Source organism: Rhinoderma darwinii, unplaced genomic scaffold (assembly GCF_050947455.1).
Source record: "Rhinoderma darwinii isolate aRhiDar2 unplaced genomic scaffold, aRhiDar2.hap1 Scaffold_4224, whole genome shotgun sequence".
Classification (NCBI taxonomy): Eukaryota; Metazoa; Chordata; class Amphibia; order Anura; family Rhinodermatidae; genus Rhinoderma; species Rhinoderma darwinii.
Window position 1 is genome coordinate 34,456 of NW_027463773.1, and position 23,242 is coordinate 57,697.

The window sequence follows — 23,242 nt, forward strand, 5'->3', positions numbered from 1 at the left end:
AAGTCGCGTCAATACGAGACATGGACTTATAGGTTGTGCTATAGCATGAGGAGCCTTTTCTGGGGCCGCACTTATTTCTCCAAATATCTACAAATCCGGTTTCCCTGCAGAACCCGGCGAGATGGGAAACTCTAGAAGGACGTGAGTAGTCACCGCCTGATCCTCCGTCACAGCATTGAAATCCCCGATGATCAGTCCTGATCCTTTATTGTTCAGGAATAATATTACCCGATTGAGAAGGTCAGGTTTATAGGGGGTGGGATATATACAAGTACCAATGTGTATTTCATACCTTCTAGCAGTCCGTGAATCTTCCATCTTTATCTATTTGTGATGTCTTCATTTCTAATTGAATGTTTGTGTGTCTGTGCACACTGGCGCCCCTAGAGTATGGTGTGGGAACTGCGTGATACTCCTGTCCTGCCCATTTTCCCCTCCACAGATTATTGCTGGGAGATGGCGATTAATGGAGTCGGACACGGAGAGCCCCTTCCCCTCCACGCTGTTAGGCCTGATTTACACGAGCGTGTGCGTTTTGCGTGTACAAAAGGCACTTAACAGCTCCGTGTGTCATCAGTGTATGATGCGTGGCTGCGTGATTTTCGCGCAGCCGCCATCATTATGACAATCCGTTTGGATCTTTGTAGCACGTGGTGCTTTTCTGTTTACATTCAGAGTTTGACAGCTGTTGCGCGAATCACGCAGTTCACACGGAAGTGCTTCCGTGCGTCATGCGTGGTTTTCACGCACCCATTGACTTCAATGGGTGCGTGAAAAATGGCGAAATATAGAACATGTCGTTTTACGCAGCGGGCTCACGCTGCGCAAAACTCACGGACTGTCTGCACTGCCCCATAGACTTGTATAGGTCCGTGCGAGCCGCCCGTAAAGCACGCGCGTCGCACGGACGTATATCACGCGCGTGTAAACGAGGCCTTATTATAACCATCTCTTATATAACGGAGCCTCCGGCGGGGTCTTACCCATTTTTTGTTGGTTTTCTCTTTTTTTGCCTGTGGGGAGGGGGAGATAAGGGATGTATGTGCGTGACATTATTATTCATGGTGACTATTAGGCCTCATTTACACGAGCGTGTGCGTTTTGCGCGCGCAAAAAACGCTGCGTTTTGCGCGCGCAAAAGGCACTTGACAGCTCCGTGTGTCATCCGTGTATGATGCGCGGCTGCGTGATTTTCGCGCAGCCGCCATCATAGAGATGAGGCTAGTCGACGCCCGTCACTGTCCAAGGTGCTGAAAGAGCTAACTGATCGGCAGTAACTGTTTCAGCACCCTCGACAGTGAATGCCGATCACAATATACAGCAACCTGTGAATAAAAAAAGACTTTCATACTTACCAAGAACTTCCTGCTTCCCCCAGTCCGGGCTCCCGGCCGTTGCCTTGGTGACGCGTCCCTCTCTTGTCATCCGGCCCCACCTCCCAGGATGACGCCGCAGTCCATGAGACCGCTGCAGCCTGTGATTGGCTGCTGCCTGTGCTTGGCCTGTGACTGGCTGCAGCTGTCACTTGGACTGAACTGTCATCCCGGGAGGTCGGACCGGAGTTATCGGTAAGTCAGAACGTCTTTTTTTTTTTACAGGTTCATGGATTTTCGGAGCGGAAGTCACTGTCCATGGTGCTGAACCAGTTTAACGCTTTCAGCACCGTGGACAGTGACTGTCTCCTGACGTCGCGTACCCGAACATTTTTTACCGGTTTCGGTCAAAACGAGTTTGGCCGAACCCGGTAAAGTTCGGTGCGCTCATCTCGAATTTGACACTCCGTTTGGATGTTTGTAAACAGAAAAGCACGTGGTGCTTTTCTGTTTACATTCAGGAGTTTGACAGCTCTTGCGCGAATCACGCAGTTCGCACGGAAGTGCTTCCGTGCGGCATGCGTGGTTTTCACGCACCCATTGACTTCAATGGGTGCGTGAGTGCGCGAAAAACGCACGATTATAGAACATGTCGTGAGTTTTTTTCTGCGCACACGCGCTGAGCGCAATTCACGCATCGTCTAAACTGCCCCATTGACTAATATAGGTGCGTACGACATGCGTGCAAAGCACGCGCGTCGCACGCGCGTATATTACGTTCGTGTAAATGAGGCCTTAATGTGTTAAACTGAAGCAAAAGGAAAATAAAATCTTATAAATAAAAAAAACAAAACTATGTTACTATTAAAAAATGAGATTTATCGAAAGCCACAGCACGCGATGGGGGGAGGGGGGCGAACGCTGTAGACCCTGGAACTGAGATATGAAACTCCAACAAAGCAAAACATAAATCTAATCCGATCATGTGTGATACTGTGTATCTAATCCGATCATGTGTGATACTGTGTATCTAATCCTATCCTGTGTATCTAATCCTCTCATGTGTGATACTGTGTATCTAATCCGATCATGTGTGATACTGTGTATCTAATCCTATCCTGTGTATCTAATCCGATCATGTGTGATACTGTGTATCTAATCCTATCCTGTGTATCTAATCCGATCATGTGTGATACTGTCTGCTGAGCTGTGTATCTAATCCTATCATGTGTGATACGGTCTGCTGAGCTGTGTATCTAATCCTATCATGTGTGATACTATCTGCTGAGCCACTGTATCTAATCCTATCATGTGTGATACTGTCTGCTGAGCTGTGTATCTAATCCTATCATGTGTGATACTGTCTGCTGAGCCACTGTATCTAATCCTATCATGTGTGATACTGTCTGCTGAGCTGTGTATCTAATCCTATCATGTGTGATATTGTCTGCTGAGCCGTGTATCTAATCCTATCATGTGTGATACTGTCTGCTGAGCTGTGTATCTAATCCTATCATGTGTGATACTGTCTGCTGAGCCGTGTATCTAATCCTATCATGTGTGATACTGTCTGCTGAGCTGTGTATCTGATCATATCATGTGTGATACTGTCTGCTGAGCTGTGTATCTAATCCTATCATGTGTGATACTGTCTGCTGGTACGGTCATGTGTGATACAGTCTGCTGAGCTGTGTATCTAATCCTATCATGTGTGATACTGTCTGCTGGTACGGTCATGTGTGATACGGTCTATGGTTAAGCCCTTACACGACATCCATTCGTTATAACACCATGTAATTAGGAAAATCGTTCAGTTAAACGTCCAGGAGACGGTACGGCGGGCGGACGCAGCATTTATTATACAACCAGCAGATAAAACGGTTAAACAATAAAATGATAATAACGATTCCGCCTTTAAAGTACAGAAAGAAACCTTTAAACCAAAGACAAATGAGACTGTAAGGCAGCCGCAGACTCCGACCAGCACGGGGTTCCCTCTACCACCAGCAGGGACGACTTTCCGCCACCAAGCAGGAATAGAGCCCTCTGCACTCCTTCCTGGAGGCCGGCCAGAAAAATATCCAGGCCACTATCATTCAAGTGCACGCCGTCACTCAGGAGGCTCTGGTTATCTCCTTCCAACCGCCGGTGACGGACCACCACTCCACCCCGCGAGCGCACCAGCCGGGATACGCGGATGTTCAGCAACCGTCTAGAGCGCTCCACTGCCGCAGCGTTCCGGGCACCTCGCCAGATAACTCTTGGGAAAATTTCAGACCAAACTAATATCACGTTATGGAAAAATAAGGCAAAGCGTTCTGTGTCGGACTTAATCAGGGCAAGAAGTTGATCCAATCGTGTATGACAGAGGTCGTTCCCCCCTGCATGAACGACCAAGACCGTAGGCCAAGCCACCAGTCCGCTGATGGCCACCACCTCGGGCAAGATCTGCAACCACCGCAGTCCCCGGAAACCCTTCCAGAACACGTCAGCCTGATATAAGCCCAAGGACGTCCCAATAGGACTCACGGCCGCCCTTCGTTCTGCTCCCAAAAGAGAAGAGTCGCCAACTAGCCACACGGACGGTCGCACACCTGCAAAGACAAACATTAGTCAAGAATCAAATCAGGGCGGATGTCACAAGTGAAAGAAGAGGAGAATGATGGTCCCAAACACATGACCACATCAACGGAGACCCGGCCAACGGCAAATGTAACACAACACAATTAATAACCGCTATCAATGAATCAATGGGGAACAACGGGAGTGCTACAAGAGATGATAACCCGAGGGGCGGAGTGTAAGGAAGGAACCGAAAGAACACGCTGCCTAACCCACGGACAGCAATCCGGAATCCATGACCAAAAACGTATACAGAGGTCAGAGACCCAACCGCTACAAGACAATATAGTCACCGCCGGGGAGGTGACAACTAGTAGAAACTGGCTCCAAAATGCGAAGTGCGCTCAAAAAGGCCAGCGCGCCAGAAGCCTAAAAAAATGGAGAAACCTCATAGGGACCAGATCAACAAGGTGGGAAAAAGATGATGCAACGTAACTCCTGCCGGACCACCAGTTTTCCAACCACGTAAAGCCTGTGCATAAAATACCCAACTACCCCTGCTAGCGCAATGAAAAGTAGCAGCGAAGCGAACCGACAGCGCAACAAGTCGCCACTGACAGCAATTCTGGAGTCACCTTACCACGAGCTGTCCATATAGATTGGGCCACCAAGGAGTCTACTAATGGAAGGTGTTGTCCATGGGAGTCCACGGGGAGGGGGGACATTGAGCACCCGCCAGGTCTGTCTGGGGCTGTAGGCTGCGAAATTCCTGCCACTGAAACAGAGAGAGAGAACCAGCTACAGAATCCGGAACACCAGGGACATGGCGTGGGCGGCAGGAGAGATTAGACTTTTGCGCTGCTGGTGGTTTAATTATACTTACAGCCAATTAGGTTTCCTGGAGGTCTCCACAACGCACCCGAGAACGCTCTGCCTCCGTCAGGGACAGGGGAACCACACAGAGGTATAAACCCCCCACTCTTACACAGAGGAAGATCATCTGCAGTATAATTTCAATAACCTTGGGGAGGGGGTTCCGGTTGTAGAGATTTCCAGGACACCTATTGACCAGTAAGTGTAATTACAGCTTCTCCTAGTCGTCTCCATAGCAGAAAGCTGAGAACGAGTAGCTGTCCACATTTATAGAGGGACTGAAGCCTGAAGGACTTTACATCCAAATACCACATCTCGGCAAGATAAAATGTCAAATCCGTCATGTTCGGCAAACGCCGTGTCTTCCCTGTCGACGCTCTGCAGAAGCGGAGCCGCCGCGCTCACGTGGAAGGTCTTTCCCCAGGACTTTGAACGCTTCACTAATCGCTTGTCGGATGTATCTTGGGAGTAGACGCTTGGTTGCTTTTTGACGTGTTAGGCCCCGCAGACTGGACAGATACGTTGTGGTCGCTTCTCCAAGAGCTGGAGGTCGGAATGTACTGGAGCCGGAGACATCCAGGTTATGGAATTCTGTGGCATCAATGAGGGCTCGGAAATGAGGTAGATCACGCTTGTAACTCACAGACCCCCGAATAGCGGAGAGCAGTCTCCCGGTAAGTGGTCCTAGTGGGACTCCAGAGGCTGAAGCTTTCACTACCCAGACCGGCTCCAGGGAGCGGAGAGATTTCTCATTCTCTGGACCATTACTCGGGTTAAATATTATCTGGCTTACCGGGACATATGGCGTTCAGAGCAGACACCACCACTCAGACCCTTGTTAGACCTTCTCGGAGGAAGTCAACTAGAAGCCCGACACCAGGAGCCGACCTGATCCCAGACTTTCTACAATTTTAGCCGTAGGTTTGCGGCATTTCATTATTGCGTTTACCCCCTAACAAAAAAAAGGAACTACTGCCGGGGCCAGGGCTTTCTCCTTGTGGACTCCATCTTGTCTGGTTGGTGTCCATCTTGTGGCCTGAAGGAGCCATTTTGAGATGAATAAGTCATAGTTATGTCAGAAACAATTCTGTGATATTTGTTCTTGAGATTAATGTTTTTGTATTTCGCCTCCGGTACGGGGAATGCAGATGAATATTCACCTAGATTTGTGGGATGAGGATACGATCATCCTTGAAGCCTCTGGAGAAAGATCACTTTTATATGAGGGCGGGGGTAGCCTGACTCCCAGTAGCTGCCACCTGGTATATTTTGGGAACGCCTCCCGAGCCTATGATTGGTTCAGGACAAAACATGCTATACTATTGGTTAAAGAGGCTCTGTCACCAGATTTTGCACCCCTATCTGCTATTGCCTGTGATCGGCGCTGCAATGTAGATTACAGTAACGTTTTTATTTTTAAAAAACGAGCATTTTTGGCCAAGTTATGACCATTTTTGTATTTATGCAAATGAGGCTTGCAAAAGTACAACTGGGCGTGTTTAAAAGTAAAAGTACAACTGGGCGTGTATTATGTGCGTACATCGGGGCGTGTATTATGTGCGTACATCGGGGCGTGTATTATGTGTGCGTACATCGGGGCGTGTATTATGTGCGTACATCGGGGTGTGTATTATGTGTGTACATCGGGGCGTGTATTATGTGTGTACATCGGGGCGTGTATTATGTGCGTACATCGGGGCGTGTATTATGTGTGCGTACATCGGGGCGTGTATTATGTGCGTACATCGGGGTGTGTATTATGTGTGTACATCGGGGCGTGTATTATGTGTGTACATCGGGGCGTGTATTATGTGCGTACATCGGGGCGTGTATTATGTGTGCGTACATCGGGGCGTGTATTATGTGCGTACATCGGGGCGTGTATTATGTGCGTACATCGGGGCGTGTATTATGTGCGTACATCGGGGCGTGTATTATGTGTGTTACATCTGGGCGTGTATTATGTGTGTACATCGGGGCGTGTATTATGTGCGTACATCGGGGCGTGTATTATGTGCGTACATCGGGGCGTGTATTATGTGTGTACATCGGGGCGTGTATTATGTGTGTACATCGGGGCGTGTATTATGTGTGTACATCGGGGCGTGTATTATGTGTGTTACATCTGGGCGTGTATTATGTGCGTACATCGGGGCATGTATTATGTGTGCATACATCGGGGCGTGTATTATGTGCGTACATCGGGGCGTGTATTATGTGCGTACATCGGGGCGTGTATTATGTGTGCATACATCGGGGCGTGTATTATGTGTGTACATCGGGGCGTGTATTATGTGCGTACATCGGGGCGTGTATTATGTGTGTACATCGGGGCGTGTATTATGTGTGTACATCGGGGCGTGTATTATGTGTGTACATCGGGGCGTGTATTATGTGCGTACATCGGGGCGTGTATTATGTGTGTACATCGGGGCGTGTATTATGTGCGTACATCGGGGTGTGTATTATGTGTGTACATCGGGGCGTGTATTATGTGCGTACATCGGGGCGTGTATTATGTGTGTACATCGGGGCGTGTATTATGTGTGTACATCGGGGCGTGTATTATGTGTGTACATCGGGGCGTGTATTATGTGCGTACATCGGGGCGTGTATTATGTGCGTACATCGGGGCGTGTATTATGTGCGTACATCGGGGCGTGTATTATGTGCGTACATCGGGGCGTGTATTATGTGCGTACATCGGGGCGTGTATTATGTGTGTTACATCTGGGCGTGTATTATGTGTGTACATCGGGGCGTGTATTATGTGTGTACATCGGGGCGTGTATTATGTGTGTACATCGGGGCGTGTATTATGTGTGTACATCGGGGCGTGTATTATGTGTGTACATCGGGGCGTGTATTATGTGCGTACATCGGGGCGTGTATTATGTGTGTACATCGGGGCGTGTATTATGTGCGTACATCGGGGCGTGTATTATGTGCGTACATCGGGGCGTGTATTATGTGCGTACATCGGGGCGTGTATTATGTGCGTACATCGGGGCGTGTATTATGTGCGTACATCGGGGCGTGTATTATGTGCGTACATCGGGGCGTGTATTATGTGCGTACATCGGGGCGTGTATTATGTGCGTACATCGGGGCGTGTATTATGTGTTACAACTGGGCGTGTATTATGTGCGTACATCGGGGCGTGTATTATGTGCGTACATCGGGGCGTGTATTATGTGTGTTACATCTGGGCGTGTATTATGTGCGTACATCGGGGCGTGTATTATGTGCGTACATCGGGGCGTGTATTATGTGCGTACATCGGGGCGTGTATTATGTGCGTACATCGGGGCGTGTATTATGTGCGTACATCGGGGCGTGTATTATGTGCGTACATCGGGGCGTGTATTATGTGCGTACATCGGGGCGTGTATTATGTGCGTACATCGGGGCGTGTATTATGTGCGTACATCGGGGCGTGTATTATGTGCGTACATCGGGGCGTGTATTATGTGCGTACATCGGGGCGTGTATTATGTGCGTACATCGGGGCGTGTATTGTGTGTGTTACATCTGGGCGTGTATTGTGTGCGTACATCGGGGCGTGTATTATGTGTGTACATCGGGGCGTGTATTATGTGTGTACATCTGGGCGTGTATTATGTGTGTACATCGGGGCGTGTATTATGTGCGTACATCGGGGCGTGTATTATGTGCGTACATCGGGGCGTGTATTATGTGCGTACATCGGGGTGTGTATTATGTGTGTACATCGGGGCGTGTATTATGTGCGTACATCGGGGCGTGTATTATGTGTGTACATCGGGGCGTGTATTATGTGTGTTACATCTGGGCGTGTATTATGTGTGTTACATCTGGGCGTGTATTATGTGTGTACATCGGGGCGTGTATTATGTGCGTACATCTGGGCGTGTATTATGTGTGTACATCGGGGCGTGTATTATGTGTGTACATCGGGGCGTGTATTATGTGTGTACATCGGGGCGTGTATTATGTGTGTACATCGGGGCGTGTATTATGTGTGTACATCGGGGCGTGTATTATGTGCGTACATCGGGGCGTGTATTATGTGTGTACATCGGGGCGTGTATTATGTGCGTACATCGGGGCGTGTATTATGTGCGTACATCGGGGCGTGTATTATGTGCGTACATCGGGGCGTGTATTATGTGTGTTACATCTGGGCGTGTATTATGTGTGTACATCGGGGCGTGTATTATGTGCGTACATCGGGGCGTGTATTATGTGTGTACATCGGGGCGTGTATTATGTGTGTACATCGGGGCGTGTATTATGTGCGTACATCGGGGCGTGTATTATGTGCGTACATCGGGGCGTGTATTATGTGCGTACATCGGGGCGTGTATTATGTGTGTAACATCGGGGCGTGTATTATGTGTGTACATCGGGGCGTGTATTATGTGCGTACATCTGGGCGTGTATTATGTGTGTACATCTGGGCGTGTATTGTGTGTGTTACATCGGGGCGTGTATTATGTGCGTACATCGGGGCGTGTATTATGTGTGTACATCGGGGCGTGTATTGTGTATGTACATCTGGGCGTGTATTATGTGTGTACATCGGGGCGTGTATTATGTGTGTACATCGGGGCGTGTATTATGTGTGTTACATCTGGGCGTGTATTATGTGTGTACATCGGGGCGTGTATTATGTGTGTACATCGGGGCGTGTATTATGTGTGTACATCGGGGCGTGTATTATGTGTGTACATCGGGGCGTGTATTATGTGTGTTACATCTGGGCGTGTATTATGTGTGTACATCGGGGCGTGTATTATGTGTTACATCGGGGCGTGTATTATGTGTGTACATCGGGGCGTGTATTATGTGTGTACATCGGGGCGTGTATTATGTGCGTACATCGGGGCGTGTATTATGTGTGTACATCGGGGCGTGTATTATGTGCGTACATCGGGGCGTGTATTATGTGCGTACATCGGGGCGTGTATTATGTGCGTACATCGGGGCGTGTATTATGTGCGTACATCGGGGCGTGTATTATGTGCGTACATCGGGGCGTGTATTATGTGCGTACATCGGGGCGTGTTTAATACTTTTACTAGCTGGGCGTTGTGTATAGAAGTATCATCCTCTTCTCTTCACAACGCCCAGCTTCTGGCAGTGCAGATCTATGACGTCACTCACAGGTCCTGCATCGTGTCAGCACCAGAGGCTACAGTTGATTCTGCAGCAGCATCAGCAGGTAAGTAGCTACATGGACTTACCTGCTAACGCCGATGCTGCTGCAGAATCATCTGAAGCCTCTGGTGCCGTCACGATGCAGGACCTGTGAGTGACGTCATAGATCTGCACTGCCAGAAGCTGGGCGTTGTGAAGAGAAGTGGATGATACTTCTATACACAACGCCCAGCTAGTAAAAGTATTAAACACGCCCCGATGTACGCACATAATACACGCCCCGATGTACGCACATAATACACGCCCCGATGTACGCACATAATACACGCCCCGATGTACGCACATAATACACGCCCCGATGTACACACATAATACACGCCCAGATGTACGCACATAATACACGCCCCGATGTACACACATAATACACGCCCCGATGTACACACATAATACACGCCCCGATGTACGCACATAATACACGCCCCGATGTACGCACATAATACACGCCCCGATGTACACACATAATACACGCCCCGATGTACACACATAATACACGCCCCGATGTACGCACATAATACACGCCCCGATGTACGCACATAATACACGCCCCGATGTACACACATAATACACGCCCAGATGTACGCACATAATACACGCCCCGATGTACACACATAATACACGCCCCGATGTACACACATAATACACGCCCCGATGTACGCACATAATACACGCCCCGATGTACGCACATAATACACGCCCCGATGTACACACATAATACACGCCCCGATGTACACACATAATACACGCCCCGATGTACGCACATAATACACGCCCCGATGTACGCACATAATACACGCCCCGATGTACACACATAATACACGCCCCGATGTACACACATAATACACGCCCCGATGTACACACATAATACACGCCCCGATGTACACACATAATACACGCCCCGATGTACACACATAATACACGCCCCGATGTACACACATAATACACGCCCAGATGTAACACACATAATACACGCCCCGATGTACACACATAATACACGCCCCGATGTACACACATAATACACGCCCCGATGTACGCACATAATACACGCCCCGATGTACGCACATAATACACGCCCCGATGTACACACATAATACACGCCCCGATGTACACACATAATACACGCCCCGATGTACACACATAATACACGCCCCGATGTACACACATAATACACGCCCCGATGTACACACATAATACACGCCCAGATGTAACACACATAATACACGCCCCGATGTACACACATAATACACGCCCCGATGTACACACATAATACACGCCCCGATGTACGCACATAATACACGCCCCGATGTACGCACATAATACACGCCCCGATGTACACACATAATACACGCCCCGATGTACACACATAATACACGCCCCGATGTACGCACATAATACACGCCCCGATGTACGCACATAATACACGCCCCGATGTACACACATAATACACGCCCCGATGTACACACATAATACACGCCCCGATGTACACACATAATACACGCCCCGATGTACACACATAATACACGCCCAGATGTACACACATAATACACGCCCCGATGTACGCACATAATACACGCCCCGATGTACGCACATAATACACGCCCCGATGTACACACATAATACACGCCCCGATGTACGCACATAATACACGCCCCGATGTACGCACACAATACACGCCCCGATGTACACACATAATACACGCCCCGATGTACGCACATAATACACGCCCCGATGTAACACATAATACACGCCCCGATGTACGCACATAATACACGCCCCGATGTACACACATAATACACGCCCCGATGTACACACATAATACACGCCCCGATGTACGCACATAATACACGCCCCGATGTAACACATAATACACGCCCCGATGTACGCACATAATACACGCCCCGATGTACACACATAATACACGCCCCGATGTACACACATAATACACGCCCCGATGTACACACATAATACACGCCCCGATGTACGCACATAATACACGCCCCGATGTACGCACACAATACACGCCCCGATGTACACACATAATACACGCCCCGATGTACGCACATAATACACGCCCCGATGTACACACATAATACACGCCCAGATGTAACACACATAATACACGCCCCGATGTACACACATAATACACGCCCCGATGTACACACATAATACACGCCCCGATGTACGCACATAATACACGCCCCGATGTACGCACATAATACACGCCCCGATGTACACACATAATACACGCCCCGATGTACACACATAATACACGCCCAGATGTAACACACATAATACACGCCCCGATGTACGCACACAATACACGCCCCGATGTACACACATAATACACGCCCCGATGTACGCACATAATACACGCCCCGATGTACACACATAATACACGCCCAGATGTAACACACATAATACACGCCCCGATGTACACACATAATACACGCCCCGATGTACACACATAATACACGCCCCGATGTACACACATAATACACGCCCCGATGTACGCACATAATACACGCCCCGATGTACGCACATAATACACGCCCAGATGTAACACACATAATACACGCCCCGATGTACGCACATAATACACGCCCCGATGTACGCACATAATACACGCCCCGATGTACACACATAATACACGCCCCGATGTACACACATAATACACGCCCAGATGTAACACACATAATACACGCCCCGATGTACACACATAATACACGCCCAGATGTACGCACATAATACACGCCCCGATGTACACACATAATACACGCCCCGATGTACGCACATAATACACGCCCCGATGTAACACATAATACACGCCCCGATGTACACACATAATACACGCCCCGATGTACGCACATAATACACGCCCCGATGTACACACATAATACACGCCCCGATGTACGCACATAATACACGCCCCGATGTACACACACAATACACGCCCCGATGTACACACATAATACACGCCCCGATGTACACACATAATACACGCCCCGATGTACGCACATAATACACGCCCAGATGTACGCACATAATACACGCCCCGATGTACACACATAATACACGCCCAGATGTAACACACATAATACACGCCCCGATGTACGCACATAATACACGCCCCGATGTACGCACATAATACACGCCCCGATGTACACACATAATACACGCCCAGATGTACGCACATAATACACGCCCCGATGTACACACATAATACACGCCCCGATGTACACACATAATACACGCCCCGATGTACACACATAATACACGCCCCGATGTACGCACATAATACACGCCCAGATGTACGCACATAATACACGCCCCGATGTACACACATAATACACGCCCAGATGTAACACACATAATACACGCCCCGATGTACGCACACATAATACACGCCCAGATGTAACACACATAATACACGCCCCGATGTACGCACATAATACACGCCCCGATGTACGCACATAATACACGCCCCGATGTACACACATAATACACGCCCCGATGTACGCACATAATACACGCCCCGATGTACACACATAATACACGCCCCGATGTACGCACATAATACACGCCCCGATGTAACACATAATACACGCCCCGATGTACACACATAATACACGCCCCGATGTACGCACATAATACACGCCCCGATGTACACACATAATACACGCCCCGATGTACGCACATAATACACGCCCCGATGTACACACATAATACACGCCCCGATGTACACACATAATACACGCCCCGATGTACACACATAATACACGCCCCGATGTACGCACATAATACACGCCCAGATGTACGCACATAATACACGCCCCGATGTACACACATAATACACGCCCAGATGTAACACACATAATACACGCCCCGATGTACGCACATAATACACGCCCCGATGTACGCACATAATACACGCCCCGATGTACACACATAATACACGCCCAGATGTAACACACATAATACACGCCCCGATGTACGCACATAATACACGCCCCGATGTACACACATAATACACGCCCCGATGTACGTACATAATACACGCCCCGATGTACGCACATAATACACGCCCCGATGTACACACATAATACACGCCCCGATGTACACACATAATACACGCCCCGATGTACACACATAATACACGCCCCGATGTACGCACATAATACACGCCCAGATGTACGCACATAATACACGCCCCGATGTACACACATAATACACGCCCAGATGTAACACACATAATACACGCCCCGATGTACGCACATAATACACGCCCCGATGTACGCGCATAATACACGCCCCGATGTACACACATAATACACGCCCAGATGTAACACACATAATACACGCCCCGATGTACGCACATAATACACGCCCCGATGTACACACATAATACACGCCCCGATGTACGCACATAATACACGCCCCGATGTACGCACATAATACACGCCCCGATGTACACACATAATACACGCCCCGATGTACACACATAATACACGCCCCGATGTACTAACACAATACACGCCCCGATGTACACACATAATACACGCCCCGATGTACACACATAATACACGCCCCGATGTACGCACATAATACACGCCCCGATGTAACACATAATACACGCCCCGATGTACGCACATAATACACGCCCCGATGTACACACATAATACACGCCCCGATGTACACACATAATACACGCCCCGATGTACACACATAATACACGCCCCGATGTACGCACATAATACACGCCCCGATGTACACACATAATACACGCCCCGATGTACACACATAATACACGCCCAGATGTACACACATAATACACGCCCCGATGTACACACATAATACACGCCCCGATGTACGCACATAATACACGCCCCGATGTACACACATAATACACGCCCCGATGTACACACATAATACACACCCCGATGTACACACATAATACACGCCCCGATGTAACACACACAATACACGCCCCGATGTACGCACATAATACACGCCCCGATGTACGCACATAATACACGCCCAGATGTACACACATAATACACGCCCCGATGTACGCACATAATACACGCCCCGATGTACACACATAATACACGCCCCGATGTACACACATAATACACACCCCGATGTACACACATAATACACGCCCCGATGTAACACACACAATACACGCCCCGATGTACGCACATAATACACGCCCCGATGTACACACACAATACACGCCCCGATGTACGCACACAATACACGCCCCGATGTACACACATAATACACGCCCCGATGTACACACATAATACACGCCCCGATGTACGCACATAATACACGCCCCGATGTACACACATAATACACGCCCCGATGTACGCACATAATACACGCCCCGATGTAACACATAATACACGCCCCGATGTACACACATAATACACGCCCCGATGTACACACATAATACACGCCCCGATGTACACACATAATACACGCCCCGATGTACACACATAATACACGCCCCGATGTACGCACATAATACACGCCCCGATGTAACACATAATACACGCCCCGATGTACGCACATAATACACGCCCCGATGTACACACATAATACACGCCCCGATGTACACACATAATACACGCCCCGATGTACACACATAATACACGCCCCGATGTACACACATAATACACGCCCAGATGTAACACACATAATACACGCCCCGATGTACACACATAATACACGCCCCGATGTACGCACATAATACACGCCCCGATGTACGCACACAATACACGCCCCGATGTACGCACATAATACACGCCCCGATGTACGCACATAATACACGCCCCGATGTAACACATAATACACGCCCCGATGTACACACATAATACACGCCCCGATGTACGCACATAATACACGCCCCGATGTACGCACATAATACACGCCCCGATGTACACACATAATACACGCCCCGATGTACACACATAATACACGCCCCGATGTACACACATAATACACGCCCCGATGTACACACATAATACACGCCCCGATGTACGCACATAATACACGCCCCGATGTACACACATAATACACACCCCGATGTACGCACATAATACACGCCCAGATGTACGCACATAATACACGCCCCGATGTACACACATAATACACGCCCAGATGTAACACACATAATACACGCCCCGATGTACGCACATAATACACGCCCCGATGTACGCACATAATACACGCCCCGATGTACGCACATAATACACGCCCAGATGTAACACACATAATACACGCCCCGATGTACGCACATAATACACGCCCCGATGTACGCACATAATACACGCCCCGATGTACGCACATAATACACGCCCCGATGTACGCACATAATACACGCCCCGATGTACACACATAATACACGCCCCGATGTACACACACAATACACGCCCCGATGTACGCACATAATACACGCCCCGATGTACACACATAATACACGCCCAGATGTAACACACATAATACACGCCCCGATGTACGCACATAATACACGCCCCGATGTACACACATAATACACGCCCCGATGTACACACATAATACACGCCCCGATGTACGCACATAATACACGCCCCGATGTACACACATAATACACGCCCCGATGTACACACATAATACACGCCCCGATGTACACACATAATACACGCCCCGATGTACACACATAATACACGCCCCGATGTACACACATAATACACGCCCCGATGTACGCACATAATACACGCCCCGATGTACGCACATAATACACGCCCCGATGTACACACATAATACACGCCCAGATGTAACACACATAATACACGCCCCGATGTACACACATAATACACGCCCCGATGTACGCACATAATACACGCCCAGATGTACGCACATAATACACGCCCCGATGTACGCACATAATACACGCCCCGATGTACGCACATAATACACGCCCCGATGTACACACATAATACACGCCCCGATGTACGCACATAATACACGCCCCGATGTACGCACATAATACACGCCCCGATGTACACACATAATACACGCCCCGATGTACGCACATAATACACGCCCCGATGTACACACATAATACACGCCCAGTTGTACTTTTAAACACGCCCCGATGTACACACATAATACACGCCCCGATGTACACACATAATACACGCCCCGATGTACGCACATAATACACGCCCCGATGTACACACATAATACACGCCCCGATGTACACACATAATACACGCCCCGATGTACGCACATAATACACGCCCAGATGTACGCACATAATACACGCCCCGATGTACACACATAATACACGCCCCGATGTACACACATAATACACGCCCCGATGTACGCACATAATACACGCCCCGATGTACACACATAATACACGCCCAGATGTAACACACATAATACACGCCCCGATGTACGCACATAATACACGCCCCGATGTACGCACATAATACACGCCCCGATGTACGCACATAATACACGCCCCGATGTACACACATAATACACGCCCCGATGTACACACATAATACACGCCCCGATGTACACACATAATACACGCCCAGTTGTACTTTTACTTTAAACACGCCCACTTGGACTTTTGCAAGCCTCATTTGCATAAATACAAAAATGGTCATAACTTGGCCAAAAATGCTAGTTTTTTAAAAATAAAACCGTTACTGTAATCTACATTGCAGCGCCGATCACAGGCAATAGCAGATAGGGGTGCAGAATCTGGTGACAGAGCCTCTTTAATGACCAAGCTATTTTATTTGTTTTTCTATAGTCGCATTCAAAGAGCTATAACGTTTTTATTTTTTCGTCTACATAGCTGTCTGAGGACTTGTTTTTTGCGGGATTAGTTGTGTTTTTTAATGGCACCATTTTTGGGTACATAGAATTTTTATATTAACTTTTATTAACCTTTTTGGGGGGGATTATAAAAAAAAACTGAAATTCCGCCATTGTTCTATGCGTTTTTAAATTGACGCCGTTCACTGTGCGGCGTAGATAACATGTTACCTTTATTCTATGGGTCGGTACGATTACGGCGATACCACATATGTGGAGGTTTTTTATGTTTTACGACTTTTGCACAATAAAAACACTTTTGAACTAAAATGATTTGTTTTTGCCTCGTCGCTTTCCAAGAGCCGTAACTTCTTTATTTTTCCATCAATGTAGTGATTTTTTGGGCTTGTTTTCTGCGGGACGAGACGTAGTTTTGAATGGTTCTGTTTTGGGGTACATGGGACTTATTGATTCATTTTTATTATGACTTTTTTGCGGTTTAAATTACCTATTAACTTTATTGTTTGAGTCATTACGTTCGCGGCGATACCACATATGTGTACTTTTTTTTTTTTACACTTTTACTAAATAAAACCACTTTTTATGGGAAAAAATGGATTTTTTTTTTTACTGTACTTTTTATTAATAATCTTTATTTCACTTTGATGACTGATTTTATTAGTCCCGCTCGGGGACTTTACTGTGCGATGTTCCGATCGCTGCTATAATGCTCTGGTATACTTCGTATCAGTGTAAATCTGACAGGCAATCTGTTAGGACGTGCCTCCGGCGCGTCCTAACAGGCATATGTCCAGGGCAGACCTGGGGGCTTTTATCAGTCCCCCGGCTGCCATGACACCCCATCGGAGACCCACGATTGCATTCGCGGGCCGCCGATGGGTGACAGAGGGAGCGCACTCCCTCTGTAAACAAAGTTAAATGCCGCGGTCGCTATTGACGGCGGCATTTAACGGGTTAAACGGCCGCGATCGAAGTAAACTTCGATCGCGGGCGTTGGAGCAGGAGCTCAGCTGTCATCAGACAGCAGAGCCCCGGCTCCTGCCTGCACGGGAGACCCGTGCAGGACTTAGACTAGGCTGACGTGAAAAGGCGTATTAGTGGTCACTAAGGGGTTAAACACGCCCAGTTGTACTTTTGCAAACCTCATTTGCATAAATACAAAAATGGTCATAACTTGGCCAAAAATGCTCGTTTTTTAAAAATAAAACCGTTCCTGTAATCTCCATTGCAGCGCCGATCACAGGCAATAGCAGATAGGGGTGCAGAATCTGGTGACAGAGCCGCTTTAAATCAAATCCAAATGAGCGTCACATTGTAAATGAATGGCTGGGATCACGCGGCTTCTACTGCGAAATATATTATTGTAATGATTTGATGAAGAGAAGGATTCTGAAGACGGTCTCTGTGTCCTCTCTTCTCTCCGTTATATAGATATTGATCACCTGATTTGACGCTGGATAAACCACTGGAGGGTGGGAATCGGGTGATATTCCCAATACAAATTTCAGTCTAATATATTTTGACTCCATCAGATCAGTGCTAGAGACTTATCAACGGCCACCGGATGGCGCCGGACCCACGCTAACAGGAAGGATTCTGTAGTGTCCCAAGCCTGCGATGCATTATCTCCCCTGGAGCCCACTAAGAAAAAGAAGGCAACGCTCTGCAGGGGAAGGAAGGGAGCACCTGCTGTACCGACCCCGCTGCACAATTCTGCTATGTGAGAAACCTCTTAGTCCTCGGCTCTACCACTGCGCGGTCAGGAAAAAGACTGAAGGTGGATGGAGGGGGGCTTTACACCCCCGCAGGTTTATCCTGTCCCTAATGTAGGCTGCGCTATCTCAGGTTTGCTGTTTTGGAGACGACTGGGGAAGACCACGAGATGATGCAGAACTACCACTAGGATGAAGAACATGTCAAACGATTAATGTCGTACCCCACCCCAAGATTATCAGTCCACAACACAATACTCCTATTAGACATGGGGACGGCCCACAACTTCACTGCTACAATTAAGGGAAAAGCTTGAGAAGAATGAGGCACCAACCGCACAAGACTCAATCCATGGGCCCCACACCAGGTTACCCCAAAAACTGCAGCAAAACTGGGTTGGAGACTCTGCGTAAAAACTGTGCAGCGTTTCCGACCTAAGACCCGCAGCACCTCCTGTCCGAAAAACCGCACAACATTGTGGTGCGGTTTTTTGGACGGAATTTCCAGTGCGGAAAGCAGAGCTAAGTTCACACACCCCCCCCTCCCTCTCTTCTGCACGTCATCCGGCCTCCTAAGATGACATTGCAGGCCATGTGACACCGTCCTAGGAGGCCAGACTGCCGGAAGGTGGGAGTTCTGGGTAACTATGATTTTCTTGCCTCCCCACTGAATTCAAAGGGGAAAATCCGCAACAAAAAATCATCAAAAACGCAGCATAAATTGACATGCTGCGGATTTGAATTCCGCGCTGCAGGAGAATTTATGAACGTTTACGCTGCGGTTAACTTCCGCGAGGGACAGACATTTTCTAAGTCTCATCCACTTTGCTGCTACTGTAAATGCTGCAGAATTTTCCGCACATAATTTCACAGCGTTTACGCAACGTGGGTACCTGGCCTTAGACCCAGCAGCATCAGTAAACAAGCTTTGATCCGTGCTGGCAGTGACGCTAACTCTCCAGCAGGGAGGACCATTGTAGAGAGACAGGAAAGATTGCCAAACTCACAAGTCATCCTCGCGGATAAAATGAGGAGCGTGCTTGACACCCACAGTAGCAAAAGAACACCGCCGGGGATAACACCTACCCACAGGCAGAACCGTGAGTCGAAAACTAGAAAAGCAGCGAGAGACTGAAGCAGCCGACGCGTCACCTCGGGGCCAGAAAGAAACAAACAGATTCCCCAAGCTGGATGACGAAAAACCATCGGCTCACTATCAGCTCCGATGCCTGGAAATAAGAAATCTGGAACTACCCTCGGATGTCAACCGACAACAGAACGCTGAATCGCCTTGTTAAGCTTTGAAACAAATCCAGCAAAAATAAAACACTGCGGAGAATCAGGGGGACCTATGAACAGAAAACCGTCCAGGTAGTGGTGAAGAGACGGAGAACCCGTCTCATAAACTATTCATTACTGAATAAGTTGCAAAAATTTCAAAAGAAAAACAAGAGATTGAACAGTCCAGGGGCCGAAATACAAACCAAACACCAGGGCCGAAACAAATCCCAAACACGAGGCCAAACACGAGAGTCCAAACACATCCCAAACACGAGAGGCCAAACACATCCCAAACACGAGAGGCCAAACACATCCCAAACACGAGAGGCCAAACACATCCCAAACACGAGGCCTAACATATCTCAAACACGAGAGCTCAAACACATCCCAAACACGAGAGCTCAAACACATCCCAAACACGAGAGCCCAAACACATCCCATACACGAGAGCCCAAACACATCCCAAACACGAGAGGCCAAACACATCCCAAACACGAGAGCCCAAACACATCCCATACACGAGAGCCCAAACACATCCCAAACACGAGAGCCCAAACACATCCCAAACACGAGAGGCCAAACACATCCCAAACACGAGAGGCCAAACACATCCCATACACGAGAGGCGAAACACATCCCAAACACGAGAGTCCAAACACATCCCAAACACGAGAGCCCAAACACCACATCCCAAACACGAGGCGAAACACATCCCAAACACGAGGCGAAACACATCCCAAACACGAGAGGCCAAACACATCCCAAACACGAGAGGCCAAACACATCCCAAACACGAGAGGCCAAACACATCCCAAACACGAGGCGAAACACATCCCAAACACGAGAGGCGAAACACATCCCAAACACGAGAGTCCAAACACATCCCAAACACGAGAGCCCAAACACCACATCCCAAACACGAGAGTCCAAACACCACATCCCAAACACGAGAGTCCAAACACCACATCCCAAACACGAGAGTCCAAACACATCCCAAACACGAGAGGCCAAACACCACATCCCAAACACGAGAGGCCAAACACGAGAGGCGAAACACATCCCAAACACGAGACGCGAAACACATCCCAAACACGAGAGTCCAAACACATCCCAAACACGAGAGTCCAAACACATCCCAAACACGAGAGTCCAAACACATCCCAAACACGAGAGCCCAAACACCACATCCCAAACACGAGAGTCCAAACACCACATCCCAAACACGAGAGTCCAAACACATCCCAAACACGAGAGGCCAAACACCACATCCCAAACACGAGAGGCCAAACAGGAGAGTCCAAACACATCCCAAACACGAGGCCTAACATATCTCAAACACGAGAGCTCAAACACATCCCAAACACGAGAGCTCAAACACATCCCAAACACGAGAGCTCAAACACATCCCATACACGAGAGCCCAAACACATCCCATACACGAGAGCCCAAACACATCCCAAACACGAGAGGCCAAACACATCCCAAACACGAGAGGCCAAACACATCCCATACAAGAGAGGCGAAACACATCCCAAACACGAGAGTCCAAACACATCCCAAACACGAGAGCCCAAACACCACATCCCAAACACGAGGCGAAACACATCCCAAACACGAGAGGCGAAACACATCCCAAACACGAGAGGCGAAACACATCCCAAACACGAGAGGCGAAACACATCCCAAACACGAGAGGCCAAACACATCCCAAACACGAGAGGCCAAACACATCCCAAACACGAGAGGCCAAACACATCCCAAACACGAGAGTCCAAACACATCCCAAATACGAGAGGCCAAACACATCCCAAACACGAGAGGCGAAACACATCCCAAACACGAGGCCAAACACATCCCAAACACGAGAGGCGAAACACATCCCAAACACGAGAGTCCAAACACATCCCAAACACGAGAGTCCAAACACATCCCAAACACGAGAGCCCAAACACCACATCCCAAACACGAGAGTCCAAACACCACATCCCAAACACGAGAGGCCAAACACCACATCCCAAACACGAGAGGCCAAACACGAGAGGCGAAACACATCCCTAACACGAGAGGCGAAACACATCCCAAACACGAGAGTCCAAACACATCCCAAACACGAGAGCCCAAACACCACATCCCAAACACGAGAGTCCAAACACATCCCAAACACGAGAGCCCAAACACCACATCCCAAACACGAGAGTCCAAACACGAGAGTCCAAACACATCCCAAACACGAGAGGCCAAACACCACATCCCAAACACGAGAGGCCAAACACGAGAGGCGAAACACATCCCAAACACGAGAGGCGAAACACATCCCAAACACGAGAGTCCAAACACATCCCAAACACGAGAGCCCAAACACCACATCCCAAACACGAGAGCCCAAACACCACATCCCAAACACGAGAGCCCAAACACAAGAGGCCAAACACAAGAGGCCAAACACAAGAGGCCAAACACAAGAGGCCA

General features: G+C 48.7%; 1 protein-coding gene across 2 annotated transcripts in view; it reads right to left on the reverse strand.

Moving 5' to 3' along the window:
* Window positions 1-3,149: 3,149 nt before the first annotated feature.
* LOC142710253 (uncharacterized) overlaps window positions 3,150-23,242 on the reverse strand; it is a 30,532-nt gene continuing 10,439 nt past the window's right edge. Inside the window, exons 2-3 of one of the 2 annotated variants that reach the window (XM_075848524.1) lie at window positions 4,516-4,650; window positions 3,150-3,907 (exon numbers count right to left, since the gene is read on the reverse strand). In XM_075848524.1, the coding sequence (XP_075704639.1) occupies window positions 3,249-3,907; window positions 4,516-4,650 (794 nt within the window). In that variant the 3' untranslated portion in view covers window positions 3,150-3,248. The remainder of the gene's footprint in view (window positions 3,908-4,515; window positions 4,651-23,242) is intronic. The other variant, XM_075848525.1, reaches the window with a different exon arrangement.